This window comes from Silurus aristotelis (assembly GCF_946808225.1).
Source record: "Silurus aristotelis genome assembly, chromosome: 2".
NCBI classification, from domain to species: Eukaryota; Metazoa; Chordata; class Actinopteri; order Siluriformes; family Siluridae; genus Silurus; species Silurus aristotelis.
The window spans coordinates 30,041,373-30,055,396 of record NC_139575.1 but is presented as its reverse complement, the minus strand read 5'-3'; the positions used below and the strand labels follow the sequence as shown (position 1 = coordinate 30,055,396).

General features: G+C 40.6%; 1 protein-coding gene across 1 annotated transcript in view; it reads right to left on the bottom strand.

The window, feature by feature from the left end:
• The window catches only part of wbp4 (WW domain binding protein 4), a 218,884-nt gene extending 205,683 nt beyond the window's left edge, over nucleotides 1-13,201 (bottom strand). Inside the window, exon 1 of the mRNA XM_083534019.1 lies at nucleotides 13,198-13,201. Within this exon, the coding sequence (XP_083390145.1) occupies nucleotides 13,198-13,199 (2 nt within the window). The 5' untranslated portion in view covers nucleotides 13,200-13,201. The remainder of the gene's footprint in view (nucleotides 1-13,197) is intronic.
• Nucleotides 13,202-14,024: the final 823 nt, after the last annotated feature.

Sequence of the window (14,024 nt, the reverse complement as noted above, 5' to 3'; positions counted from 1 at the left end):
AAGTTATGTTACTTTAGAAGCAAAAGGTGTGCCATTATTACTTTCAATCACCCTAGGAATACCAAACCTAATGATGATCTCTTTCGTTAATATTTTTACAACTGTTTTAGCGTTCTCTGTCACGCATGCAAATGCTTCTGGCCACTTACTGAATCTGTCAACTATAACCAACAGGTTTCTCAAATTTCCTACTGGTGGCATATGTGTGAAATCCATCTGTAGGTGTTGGAAGGGTTGCTCAGGAAAAGTAAGCGCATCATGTCGTACAGGTCAATGTATGTTAGTTTTAGCACAAGTCAAACATGAATCTAACACTAGCTTGGTTGTTTTAGCTACATCAGCAATACAGTATGATGAGTTTATAGCCTGTGTGACTTTAGCTGTGCTAATGTGTGACATCCCATGGTAATGCTACACCAACACTATTAAAGCTAGTTAAGGCAGAGCAATTTTTCCATCTACATCTCTAATGATACCAGCAGAATATGATTCACATTGTTTAGAAGCCCAATACTTTACACTGATGTCAACAGTCTCCTACACTGACTCAGAAATACACTTCGCTTTTGATCATCATCACTGCACCCCGCAACATTGTATACCCGCCACAAATGGACATTCGGTGTAACCCAGATGAGGATGGGTTCCCTCTTGAGTCTGGTTCCTCTCAAGGTTTCTTCCTTATGCCATCTCGGGGAGTTTTTCCTTGCCACAGTCGCCAGTCGCCACCGGCTTGCTCATCAGGGACAAACTTACTCATAAAGAACATATTCATTTTTAATCACCGCATTATCTGTGTAAAGCTGCTTTGAGACAATGTTCATTGTTAAAAGCGCTATACAAATAAAAATGAATTGAATTGAATTGAATTTATGTCCTTCTCCACTTATGACTCTGAAGTATTTTTTAGGTCAATATCTGGTATATTGCTGATATGTGTCATCATCGGGATCTCAGGATTTGTCTGTACTGCTACTTTATCCGCTAACGTGTTTCCCTGAATTTCCTCTGAATCACCTGCGGCATGTCCTTTAGTATTAACTATGGCCACTTTGGCAGGAAGATGAACAGCATTTAAGAGGTCCCCTATGAGATTAAAATGTGCTATGGGCTTTCCATCAGCTGTTTTAAAGTGTCTTTGCTTCCATGTTTCGGCAAAATCATGCACAATATCATAAGCATACTTAGAATCAGTGTATATAGTCATTACTTTACCTTCAGACAACTGACATGCTCTTGTAAGTGCGACCAACTCTGCAGCTTGTGCAGATGTGTATGGTAATGGTTTAGCTTCAACTATTTCATCAGGTAATCTTACAACCGCATATCCACATAAATACACATCAGAGGGTTTTGAACACGATCTATCTAGATTAGGGGTCACCAACGTGGGCCCTTTTCTAAAAATAGCTGTTTCCTACTTTGTTAAATCATTGTTGATACTTATGAGAAATCATTAACATGATCAGTGTCCTTACATAGATGAATTTAATTAATTATTAATAATAACATATAATTAAAGGTAAATTGTGCAAATTTGTTATTTCAGATCAAAATGAAAACTGTGTCTATCAAACTGGTAGCCCTTCACATTAATGGTACCCAAGAAGTAGCTCTCAGTTTCAGAAAAGGCTGGTGACCCCTGATCTACACTCCCCCTCTTCCAGGTCCATATCTAAAAGATCGGGCCTACAAGAGGTCTCTTGTTCAATGTGTTTAAGGCAATCCTGTGTGTCTTTAAAACCACATGTCTAGCAGAGTCTAGCAAGTCTAGCAGATCACGCAGCGTTACTACAGCTGAATGCGGCTGAGAAGAAGGCTTAATGGTTATGAAAAGTCATAATTTCACAATATCACATTTCAATGAAAATGTCATATTTATGTCAAGCATGATTTGTATGGTCACTTTTTTGTTTCTTAATGGCACTTTTTTAAAAGGTTTTCCGTGAACATATGCATTTGAATATGAAAATTCATATTTTTATAATGACTATAATTTTTTTTAATGCAAAATGACATTTTTATCAAAACCTGGTTTCTCATGTAAATGTTTTTCGTTCATGGATTGCACTTTTTAACCTCTTTCATTTAATTAATCTTATGAATATGAATATTCATATTTTTACAATAGCAATTTTTATGAAAAACATCATTTTGTCATGTCACCGTTTTGTGCACTTTTTTAAATAGTTTTTAATGAAATTATTTTATGGTATCTAAAAATTCATATTTTCACATTAACATATTTTTTATGATAACGGTTGACTTTTTCTTATGAAATTGCACTTTTAACAGTTTTTAGTTAAATGATGCTAATGATTGTGTATACCGGGAGCCAGGGCGCCGGACATAGCAGGTCAGCTTAGATTCTTAGGAAAGCACAGGTTCTCTAAGATAGTTTTTCACATAGGAGCTAATGATATACGCCTTCGACAGTCAGAGGTTACTGAGAGTAATATTATAGAGGTGTGTAAATTAGCGAAGGCAATGTCCGTTACAGTAACATGCTCTGGCCCCATCCCAATGCGACGTGGTGATGTAGCCTACAGCAGGTTATGGTCGCTGAACTGCTGGATGTCCGAGTGGTGCTCCAAAAACAATGTGGGCTTCATTAATAATTGGAGCATTTTTGAGGGCACGGCTGGCCTGTTAGGGCGGGACGGTGTCCATCCCACTCGGGAAGGTGCTGCTCTCATTTCTTGTAGTATAGGTCATAGTCTCAGAACAGCACTAGTTAACAAGTGACTGTCTAGAGCCAAGGCCAGGGCGCAGACAGACAGGCTAAACCGACCGTCTGCTAGCTGCACAGAGTCGTCACTCAGGATCCACCAAATTGAGACTGTGTCTGTCCCCCGAGCGAAACCAAAATATAGGAATTCTCAGAAAGTCTGTTTTAGTAACCTGATTAACATTAAATTAAATAGGACTGAACGCACAGCCAGCACCTCTGATCTAAAGATAGAATTGCTGAATATTAGATCTCTCACGTCTAAAGCGCTTACTATAAACGGAATTATCACCGACCAGGAGTTTAAAATAATGTGTTTATCAGAAACATGGATTAAACCGAATGAATATTTTGCATTAAATGAAGCGAGGCTTCCTGGGTATAGCTACATACACCAACCCCGTCTAAATGGCAGAGGAGGTGGAGTCGCAGCTATTTATAATAATAATCTAAGCGTCACACAAAAGACTAAACACAAATGTAAAACATTTGAAGTTCTTTACACCAGCATAAAATATTCAGTGTCCGAAAGCAGGTCCAGTCAGTCAATTCCACTAATTATTATTTATAGACCCCCAGGGCCCTACTCTGATTTTCTCATAGAATTTGCAGATGTCATCACAAATCTAGCTACTTCTTTAGACAAAGCATTATTTGTTGGTGATTTTAACATTCATTTTGATAATCAGGAAGGCTCCTTAAGAGCAGCTGTTGTGTCCATTCTAGAGTCAGTTGGAATTAATCAGAATGTTATAGGACCCACTCATAGTGGTGAACACACTCTCGATTTGTTGTTAACATTTGGGTTAAAAATCTCTTTTAAAATCTGCCTCAGTCATTGCATTACTGCTTCACCACGTTATCGTGTTAAGCGTACTTTCACGTCAGCTACAGCAGCGTGTTTTATTAACAATCTTCCAGAAATTACGATATTAGATAGATCTTCGTCTGACCCTGCAGAGCTCGACTGGGCCACTAAATACCTAGAATCAACATTACGTTATATCCTAGATGATGTAGCTCCCCTTAAGACCAAAATGATCAGGGAGAAAAAATTAGCACAGTGGTATAATGATCATACACGCACCTTAAAACAGACCACTCGAAAATTAGAACGTAAATGGCGTCAAACAAAATTAACAGTATTTCAAATAGCATGGAAGGAGAGCCTCATTATTTTAGAAAATCTCTTACTGCTGCTAGATCAGCATATTTCTCCACCCTCATAGAAAATAACAAGCATAATCCTAGATTTCTATTCAGCACGGTAGCAAAATTAACAGGGAATAAAAGCACTGCACTCACACTTTTTTAATAATAAAATTGAAAACATCAGGCAAAAAATCCAGACGGTTAATATAAATCCAAATTATTTTACAAGTAACCCTGTAGACAGCAGTGTAATTATAACAGACAATCAATTACAAAGTTTTACTCCTATTCACGAGAATGACTTTCATTTCATTTCATCTTCTCCCGCTTATCCGTAATTCGGCTCGCGGGGGCAGCAGTCTAAGCAGATTCCCCAGACACTTCTCCGTGTCCAGGGATCGGGCTGTCAAGGCCCCCGCCTTCGACTGCTGCCCAATCCTCTCAGCACCGGTCCCTTACGGTTCCTCCTGCAGGTGGTGAGCCCACGGGAACGAGAATGACTTAATTTCATTAATTTCCTCATCAAAATCATCAACCTGCATTCTCGATCCCTTGCCTACAAGTTTCTTTAAACAGATAATTCCAGAGGTAATTGAACTTGTTTTAAAAATAATAAACTTTTCCATTAGCACTGGTTTTGTACCAAAATCCTTCAAACTGGCAGTTATCCACCCCCTAATTAAGAAACCTGACCTTGACCCATGTCAGCTGTCCAACTACAGACCAATATCAAATCTCCCCTTCATATCCAAAATTTTAGAAAAGGTTGTAGCACAGCAGTTATGCTCACACCTACTTATGAATAACATTTTTGAAATGTATCAGTCAGGATTTCGGCCTCATCATAGCACAGAGACGGCGCTAGTTAAGGTGGTAAATGACCTGTTATTGGCCTCTGATCAGGGTTTTGTCTCCTTACTTGTTTTGCTCGACCTAAGTGCAGCTTTTGACACCATTGATCACACTATACTACTTGCTAGACTTGAGAACGTTGTTGGAATAAAGGGAACAGCTCTCTCTTGGCTCAGGTTTTATTTGACTGATCGCTATCAGTTTGTTGATGTAAATGGTGAGTTCTCCACATTCTCTGAGGTAAAGTTTGGTGTTCCCCAAGGATCTGTCTTAGGCCCTCTGCTTTTCTCTTTATATATGCTGCCTCTTGGAGAAATTATTCATAAACATGGTATTAGATTCCATTGCTATGCTGATGATACACAGCTGTATATTTCAGCAAAGCCAGATGAGAGAGATCAGCTTAACAATGTTGAAAAATGTGTAAAGGACATTAGACAGTGGATGCTCGATAACTTTCTTCTGCTAAATTCAGATAAGACGGAAGTACTTTTACTAGGACCACATGCAGCTAGAAGCAAACGTTCCGATTACGTAGCATCTCTGGATGGTGTTTCTGTTTCAGCGTGTACGGCTGTCAAAGACCTTGGTGTGATTATTGACCCGAGTCTTTCCTTTGAGGCTCACGTAAATAATATTACCAGGATCGCCTTCTTTCACCTTAGAAATATTGCTAAAATTAGAAATATGATGTTGTTACAGGATGCAGAAAAACTAGTTCATGCTTTTGTTACTTCTAGATTAGACTACTCTAATGCTTTACTGTCTGGGTGTGCGAGTAAGTGCATAAATAAGCTTCAGTTAGTTCAGAATGCAGCAGCAAGAGTCCTCACTAGATCTAGGAAATATGACCACATCACCCCTGTATTAATCAGTCTACACACTATAATCAAATCTCGCATTGATTATAAAATACTACTACTGACGTATAAAGCACTTAACGGTCTCGCACCGCAGTATCTGAGTGAACTTCTGTGCCAGTATGATCCTCCACGCCTACTTAGATCAAAAGGTGCTGGCTATCTGTTGGTTCCTTCAATAATGAAGATTACAGCAGGGGGCAGATCTTTCTCTTATAAAGCCCCGCAGTTATGGAACAGCCTTCCTATCAGTGTTCGGGACTCAGACACAGTCTCAGTGTTTAAGTCGAGGTCGAAAACATATTTATTCAGTCAAGCCTTTAATCAGTAGATTTTTTCTCAGGTAAAGGCTCAGATCTGGAGGCAACATTGATATAGAGTGTTTGGTGAACTGGGATATTTGTATGCTGTCGTCCCCTCACATTCACGCGTTCACTCAGGTTTGTTGATGGTGGTGTGGTGGGTCGTCTCTTATCCCAGAGATCCCTCATGTCTGTGTTGCCTTCTGGTTCTCCCTTTTAGTTATGCTGCCATAGCGAGTCTTGCTGGAGTCCAAACTGCACAGTGACTTTAACTCTCATGCAACAATAGGTACACTTAATAATCCATATCCTTCTCTTCCTGTCACCCTCTTCTCTCTCTCTCTCTCTCTCTCTCTCTCTCTCTCTCTCTCTCTCTCTCTCTCTCTCTCTCTCTCTCTCTCTCGGTCAAGTTAAACATGCTCCTGAGGCTCCAGTGACCACTGTTCCTGCCCCTCTCCCCTTCGTGGATCTTCCCACTTCGTCCAGGCCTGCCTCTGGATAGTGTTCTCTTTGACTGGAGGCCACTCTGTGCAGCTGGGGAAGGTTTGTCATCAACGCCTTGGGTGGTTCCATGAAATTCCGGAGTAAGAACGGGAGCTTTGAGGATGGATTGGACTGTAGTTGATGTCAACAGTCTCCTACACTGACTCAGGAATACAGTTCGCTTTTGATCATCATCACTGTACCCCGCAACATTGTATACCTGCCACAAATGGATATTCGGTGTAACCCAGATGAGGATTGGTTCCCTCTTGAGTCTGGTTCCTCTCAAGGTTTCTTCCTTATGCCATCTCGGGGAGTTTTTCCTTGCCACAGTCGCCACCGGCTTGCTCATCAGGGACAAACTTACTCATAAAGAACATATTCATTTTTAATCACCGCATTATCTGTGTAAAGATGCTTTAAGACAATGTTTATTGTTAAAAGCGCTATACAAATAAAATTGAATTGAATTGAATTGAATTGAATTGAATTGAATTAAATCTCGCCTCCCTCACCTTGTCACCAAAACATCCTACATGCGCTGTCCCTCTAATAAACTCATTTCTAATCTTGTCCATCCTCGTCACTCCCAAAAAAAACCTTAACATCTTCAGCTCTGCCACCTCCAGCTCTATCTCCTGTCTTTTACTCAATGCCACTGTCTCTAATCCATACAACATCGCAGGTCTCACCACAGTCCTATAAACTTTCCCTTTCATTCTTGCAGATACCCTACTATCACAAATCACTCCTGTCACTCTTCTCCACCCACTCCACCCTGCCTGCACTCTTTTCTTTACTTCTCTAACACACTTTCCATTACTTTGCACTGTTGACCCCAGGTACCTTAACTCCTCCACCTTTTCCAGCTCTTCTCCCTGCAACCGCATCACTCCACTGCCCTCCCTCTCATTCACACACATGTACTCTGTCTTACTCCTACTGACTCTCATTCCCCTTCTCTCCAGCGCATATCTCCACCTCTCCAGGCTCTTCTCAACCTGCTCCCTACTCTCACCACAAATGACAATATCATTAGCAAACATCATAGTCCAGGGAGACTCCTGTCTGACCTCGTCCGTCAACCTGTCCATCACCACTGCAAACAGGAAAGGGCTCAGGGCCGATCCTTGATGCAGTCCAACCTTCACCCTGAACCAGTCTGTCGTACCTACTGCACACTTCACTGCCGTCACACTGTCCTCATACATGTCCTGCACCACCCTCACATACTTCTCTGACACACCTGACTTTCTTATACAATACCACAACTCCTCTCTTGGCACTCTGTCATACGCTTTCTCTAAATCCACAAATACACAATGCAAATCCTTCTGTCCTTCTCTATACTTTTCCATCAACATCCTCAAAGCAAATAAGGCATCTGTGGTGCTCGTCCTTGGCATGAAACCATACTGTTGCTCACAGATTGTCACCTCTTCTCTCAGCCTGGCTTCCACTACTCTTTCCCATAACTTCATGGTGTGAATGATCAACTTAATTCCCCTGTAGATACTGCAAGACTGCACATCTCCTTTATGCTTTATGCTCCACGCTTCTACCCGTATGTCATCTGGTCCAACCGACTTTCCACTCTTCATCCTCTTAATCGCTGCTCTCACTTCCTCCTTACTAATCCTATCTACATCCTGCTTCACCAACTCCACATCGTCCAACCTTCTCTCTCTCTGATTTTCCTCATTCATCAGCTGCTCAGAATACTCCCTCCACCTTCTCAACACACTCTCCTCACTAGTCAAGACATTTCCCTCTACATCCTTTACTGCTCTAACTTGCAGTACAAGTTAGTCTCATACAGCTCCTCATATTCCTTTTCCTTGGCTTTCGCCACATCTTCTGCTGCCGCATCTCCTTGTACTCCTGCCTACTTTTCTCCTCACTCTGTCTATCCCACTTCTGTTTTGCCAACCTCTTTCTCCTTATGCTCTCCTGCACTTTCTCATTCCACCACCACGTCTCCTTGTCTTGCTTTATATTTCCAGATGTCACACCAAGTACTTTTCTAGCTGCCTCCCTCATCACTCCTGCAGTAGTTGCCCAATCATCCAACACCTCTTCAACACCACCGAGCCTCTGTCTGACCTCTTCCCTGAACCTTACACTACACTCTTCCTCCTTAAGTTTCCACCATCTTATTCTTCTTTCAGTCTTCACTCTCCTCCTCTTCTTCTTCGCCTTCAAAACCATCCTACAGACCACCATCCGATGCTGTCTAGCTACACTGTCCCCTGCCAACACCTTACAGTCTCCAATCTCCTTCAGGTTGCATCTCCTGCATAGCACATAGTCCACCTGTGTGCACCTTCCTCCACTCTTATACGTCACCCTATGATCCTCCTTCTTCTTAAAATATGTGTTCACCACTGCTATTTCCATCCTTTTAGCAAAATCTACCACCATTTGCCCTTCCACATTCCTCTCCTTTTTTGCACTTTTAATGGTTTTTAGTTAAAGGATGCTAATGAATATGAAGTCATATTTTTCATAATTGTTTTTTAAAAACTTGATTTGTCATATCACGTTTCTTTATTAAACTATTTCACTTTGTTTAACAGTTTTTCATTAAATTATTTCTTTGTATATAAAAATTAATATTTTACCAATTTATTTTCAAAAAAACCTCCTGAGTGGTGGCTCCAGCGGTTAAGGCGCTGGGTTGCTGATCGGAAGGTCTGGGGTTCAAGCCCTGGTATCGCCAAGCTGCCAATCTTGGGCCCTTCAGCAAGGCCCTTTACCCTCTATGCTCCGGGGTCCCTTACGAGGGAAATATCAAGGTCCGTGACGTCGGAGTGACATGGGGCCACCTTCCTGTGGGCTCACCACCTGCAGGAGGGACCGTAAGGGACGGTGCTGAGAGGATTGGGCAGCAGTCGAAGGCGGGGGCCTGTTTAGACTGCTGCCCCCGCAACCCAAATTACGGATAAGCGGGAGAAAATGGATGGATAAAAAAAAACCCTCATTTTTGCCAAACATATTTTTCCCAATAAATTTTAAAAACTTAATTTGTCATGTTATGTTTTGAATAATTTCACCTTTTTTTTTTTCCAGCTTTACATGAATTTATTTAATAAAATTATTATTTTTACCAAACATGGTTATCATGAAACCTTTTTATATATATACAGTACAGACCAAAAGTTTGGACACACCTTCTCATTCAAAGAGCTTTCTTTATTTTCATGACTATGAAAATTGTAGATTCACACTGAAGGCATCAAAACTATGACTTAACACGTGGAATTATATATGGAATTATATATAAAAAAAACAAAAAAGTGTGAAACAACTAAAAAATGTCATATTCTAGGTTCTTTAAAGTAGCCACCTTTTGCTTTGATTACTGCTTTGCACACTCGTGGCATTCTCTTGATGAGCTTCAAGAGGTAGTCACCTGAAATGGTCTTCCAACAGTCTTGAAGGAGTTCCCCGAGAGATGCTTGGCACTTGTTGGCCCTTTTGCCTTCACTCTGCGGTCCAGCTCATCCCTAAACCATCTGGATTGGGTTCAGGTCCGGTGACTGTGGAGGCCAGGTCATCTGGCGCAGCACCCCATCACTCTCCTTCTTGGTCAAATAGCCCTTGATGCCTTCAGTGTGACTCTACAATTTTCATAGTCCTAAAAATAAAGAAAACTCTTTGAATGAGAAGGTGTGTCCAAACTTTTGGTCTGTACTGTTTGGTCTGTACTTTCTGGTCTGACATTTGGATATATATATATATATATATATATATATATATATATATATATATATATATATATATATATATATATATATATATATATATATATATATATAAAGACTCCCTGTATACCTTATGTACTAACAGCATAAATATTTTATAGACACTGAACAGACAAAGGAATGTGTGTGAACCAGTGTAAGAAATGTGTGAGTGTTGTGTTTGTAATCTTGCATACCAGTGTAGATTTATTCATTGCTAGCGACTCCAAGCATTTTTGTACGTCGCTCTGGGGAGGGGCGTCTGATAAATGCTGCAAATGTAAATGTAAATGAGAACCATCTTAACACTAACAATAGCCACTATAAATCGTTTATGATTTAGCATCACAAACCAATAAAATAGGATGTTCTTTCCTGGGAACAGGATCGGTGATATAAACTGCAAATGAAAAGATAAAGACAAAACAAAAACAACAGATTTCATTTCATTCCGTCCCTACATGCATATAATCCTGCATCATTACCACTCCAATCGAAGGCCTTTATGGCCTGTCTTACCATCGCCATCAAACATAGCAACATACAAAGTACAATTCCAACAATCAATACAAGAATCAATCCTATAACAAACACTCGTGAATCAATTCCTAATCATCTCAAAAAACTTTGTCGGCAGTTATTTCATCTTCTTCAAGACATCATGAGACACTTGTTACTCAGTGCTTGTTCAATATGTCTATTAGCAGTATTATCAGGTATACTGTCAGAACTCAGACCCTGTGCCTGAGCAGATGTTGGTCACGTTTGGTTCTGACCTGTGCTCTTGTTCTCTGCGTTGTGTCGTGGAATGGCAAATCTTTAGAACTTTGTTGCAGCAGTACTGGAGAGTTTATTGTCACCAACAATCAAACAATTCTGGATGGAATACAGAAATAATCAAAATAAACGTGGCTGCTTCGCCAGCTTTACCAACTCTCCTCAGTATGCACAAAGTAAACTAATAAAACAGAAATACAAATTTAATTAAACAAATTATAAAACATTAGAAGTTACTGTACCTGGATGGAATACAGAAATAATCAAAATAAACGTGGCTGCTTCGCCAGCTTTACCACCTGCACAAATCAAATTGCAGCTATTAGCTCACTAGCATCACTAAGCCTAACCAAAGCACATGTTTATTCGGCTTGCTGTACTTATCAAATAAGACGCTTAATCCTCTCCATCCATCCACAAATCACTTTACATATCACATATTACATTAATAACACTTTTAACAATAGTATTTGAACACGTTATGAGTGAAATTCAAATGTGTAAAACTTTTTTGCAAGTAATCCCGGGAGAGCACAGCTAACAGCTTACCTCTCCTCAGTATGCACAAAGTAAACTGAGGAGCAGCGCGGGCTTCCTGAATGACGTAGCACAGCTTAATCGCAAGAGAAAACACTTCCGCCAAAAATATAACTAATTTATTTAAACAGGACATAAAACATATTGAACAAATTAAAGCAAATAAAACAATTAGGAAGCATTTTTTGTGAAATGCATATATTTACATTGTAAATATACATCAGTCACATTCACCCCTCCTGAATTTCACTAAAATCCTGACTGGACTAGACAATGGAAACAATAGAATCAGATTGCTGGTCTAAGTTACTAGGGTCGGAGTCTCAATCTACATCATACATTCGATCGGAACAATCTTTAGCAACCGTTAGATTACGGCATTCTGCTGAAAAATCAGATTCCAAATCACTGTCAACAGACTCTTGACCCTCAACTTCTCCGGGTTCATCAGACACCCATCAGATGGTTCCGATGCATCCTATCATCGGAACCATCCCCTTTAGTTGGATCGAACTGTTCCGACATGCAAGGTTTGGTCTCCGCATTCCCAGCACTTGACGGAAAATCCTCATCTTGGGTTGGTTCAATAGGTAGAAAGCTGTTGTCCAAAATTAGGTTGCGATGCACCACTTTTGACTTACCCTTCCCATCAATCAATTTGTATATGTTCGCCCTAAGATCCTGTTCCTTTACAGTATAGACATTTGGATCCCACCTATCAGCAAGTTTTTTTCCTTTCCTCTCTCACCCTTGTTGGCGAGCAACACTCTATCTCCAATGTTCAAACATAAACCCTTAACCTTTTGATTATAGAAGTTGGCCTGCTTTCTCTGCTCTTTTTCAGTATGTTTCTGAGCTCTGTATGCTGCTTCTTTGAAGTGAGACATTAGCGTTTGCACATAGTTACTATGATCAACAACCATAGGGTCATGAAACACCTGCCCGAAAATGACATCAACTGGCAACTTTGGGATACGGCCAAACATTAACTGAAATGGGGCGTAACCAGTGGTCTCATGCACCGTGGCATTATACGCAAATGTCAGAGCCTGTATCAGCTCGGGCTATTTTTGTTTCTCCTTGAGAGGCAAGGAGTAGCATACTGCCCAAAGTTCAATTGAACTGCTCTGTTACACCATTCCCATTCTGGTGGTATGCTGTAGTGTGTGACTTCTTAACACCAGCCAATTTAAGCAATTCTGCAATGAGTGCACTTTCAAAGTTATGAATCGGTATGAATACGGGTCGGTATAAATACGTGTCGGAAAACCTTAGACGCAAAAAACATGATCCCACAACTTTTTGGCTATCTGTTTCACTTTCTGGTTTGCGCACGGAAAAGAATGAGCCAACTTAGTAAAATGATCAGTAACAACTAATACATCCACAGATCATTGCTTGCTATCCTCAGCACACCAAAAATCCAAACACACCAACTCCATCGGTACTGAAGTCATAATGCTCTCAAGAAGGGCTAGAGCAGATGGCTCTGGTGTTTTGGCCAATACACACCTCTGACAATACTTGACATACTCCCTAATATCATACTCCATCCTAGGCCAATAAAAACATTGTCGAGCTAACTGGAGGGTTCTTGACTGTCCCTGATGTCCAGCAAGATCATGTACACCGTTTAAAGCATTAGCCGTAAGACTTGATGGAATTACAAGTTGGAACCTTTTGAGAGTATTGGAGAGTGTTGTCCAGCATCCATTCCAATCAGCTCTCTCCTTGATGGTCGTTTTTTCTGAGTCAAAAAAGAAATCACTTTCGAGATTGATAAATCTGACTCTTGATCCTGCCTGATTTTCTCTAAAGGGATTTGCTGAGATGGTATCACACACAGGCGCTACCATATACTGAATGGATTGGATTGTCTGCATGGCCCTCAGCTCGGTTACCCTTTCCCACTGATCATCAAGACCTAAAAGGGATCTGACTGTATCATGATAATAAGACACTGTATTAGCCAAGGGCGTTACATGGAGACTGTTCACTTGCAAACGAAAAAGTGTCCTAAACCCCATCCTCATCAACACAGTCCGCTTCAGCAAGTAAGTTGCCGTATCTCTCTGTGATAAGCCTATGACTCACTATTGAAAAAGGATCACAGCTCAAGGCATCAGCTACAATGTCCTTGCTCCCAGCAACATGCTTAAGATCAAAAGTGTAAGCAGCAAGCTTTGATACCCAGCGTTGTTCATAAGCATCGAGTTTAGCTTTAGTTAGTATATAAGTGAGTGGGTTATTGTCTGTCCATACCATGAACATGTGTCCTTTTAACCAATGGCTAAAATTTTCCCATACACTCCACTTCAAGGCTAGAAACTCAAGCTTATGTGCTGGATACCTCTTTTGAGAGTTACTTAGAGTCTTGCTTGCGAATGCAATGGGGCGTGCTTTCTCCTCCCCAGCCGGTATCTGTGATAGCACAGCCCCGAGTCCATCTAGAGATGCATCAGTTGACAAAATTAACGGAAGAGAGAAATCAGGATGTGCTAGAACCACGCTCTGCAATAAGCTCTCTTGTAGTTTAGAAAGGTCCACATCACACTCAGGAGTCCAGTCAGTTGATTTCAACTTCCTATAA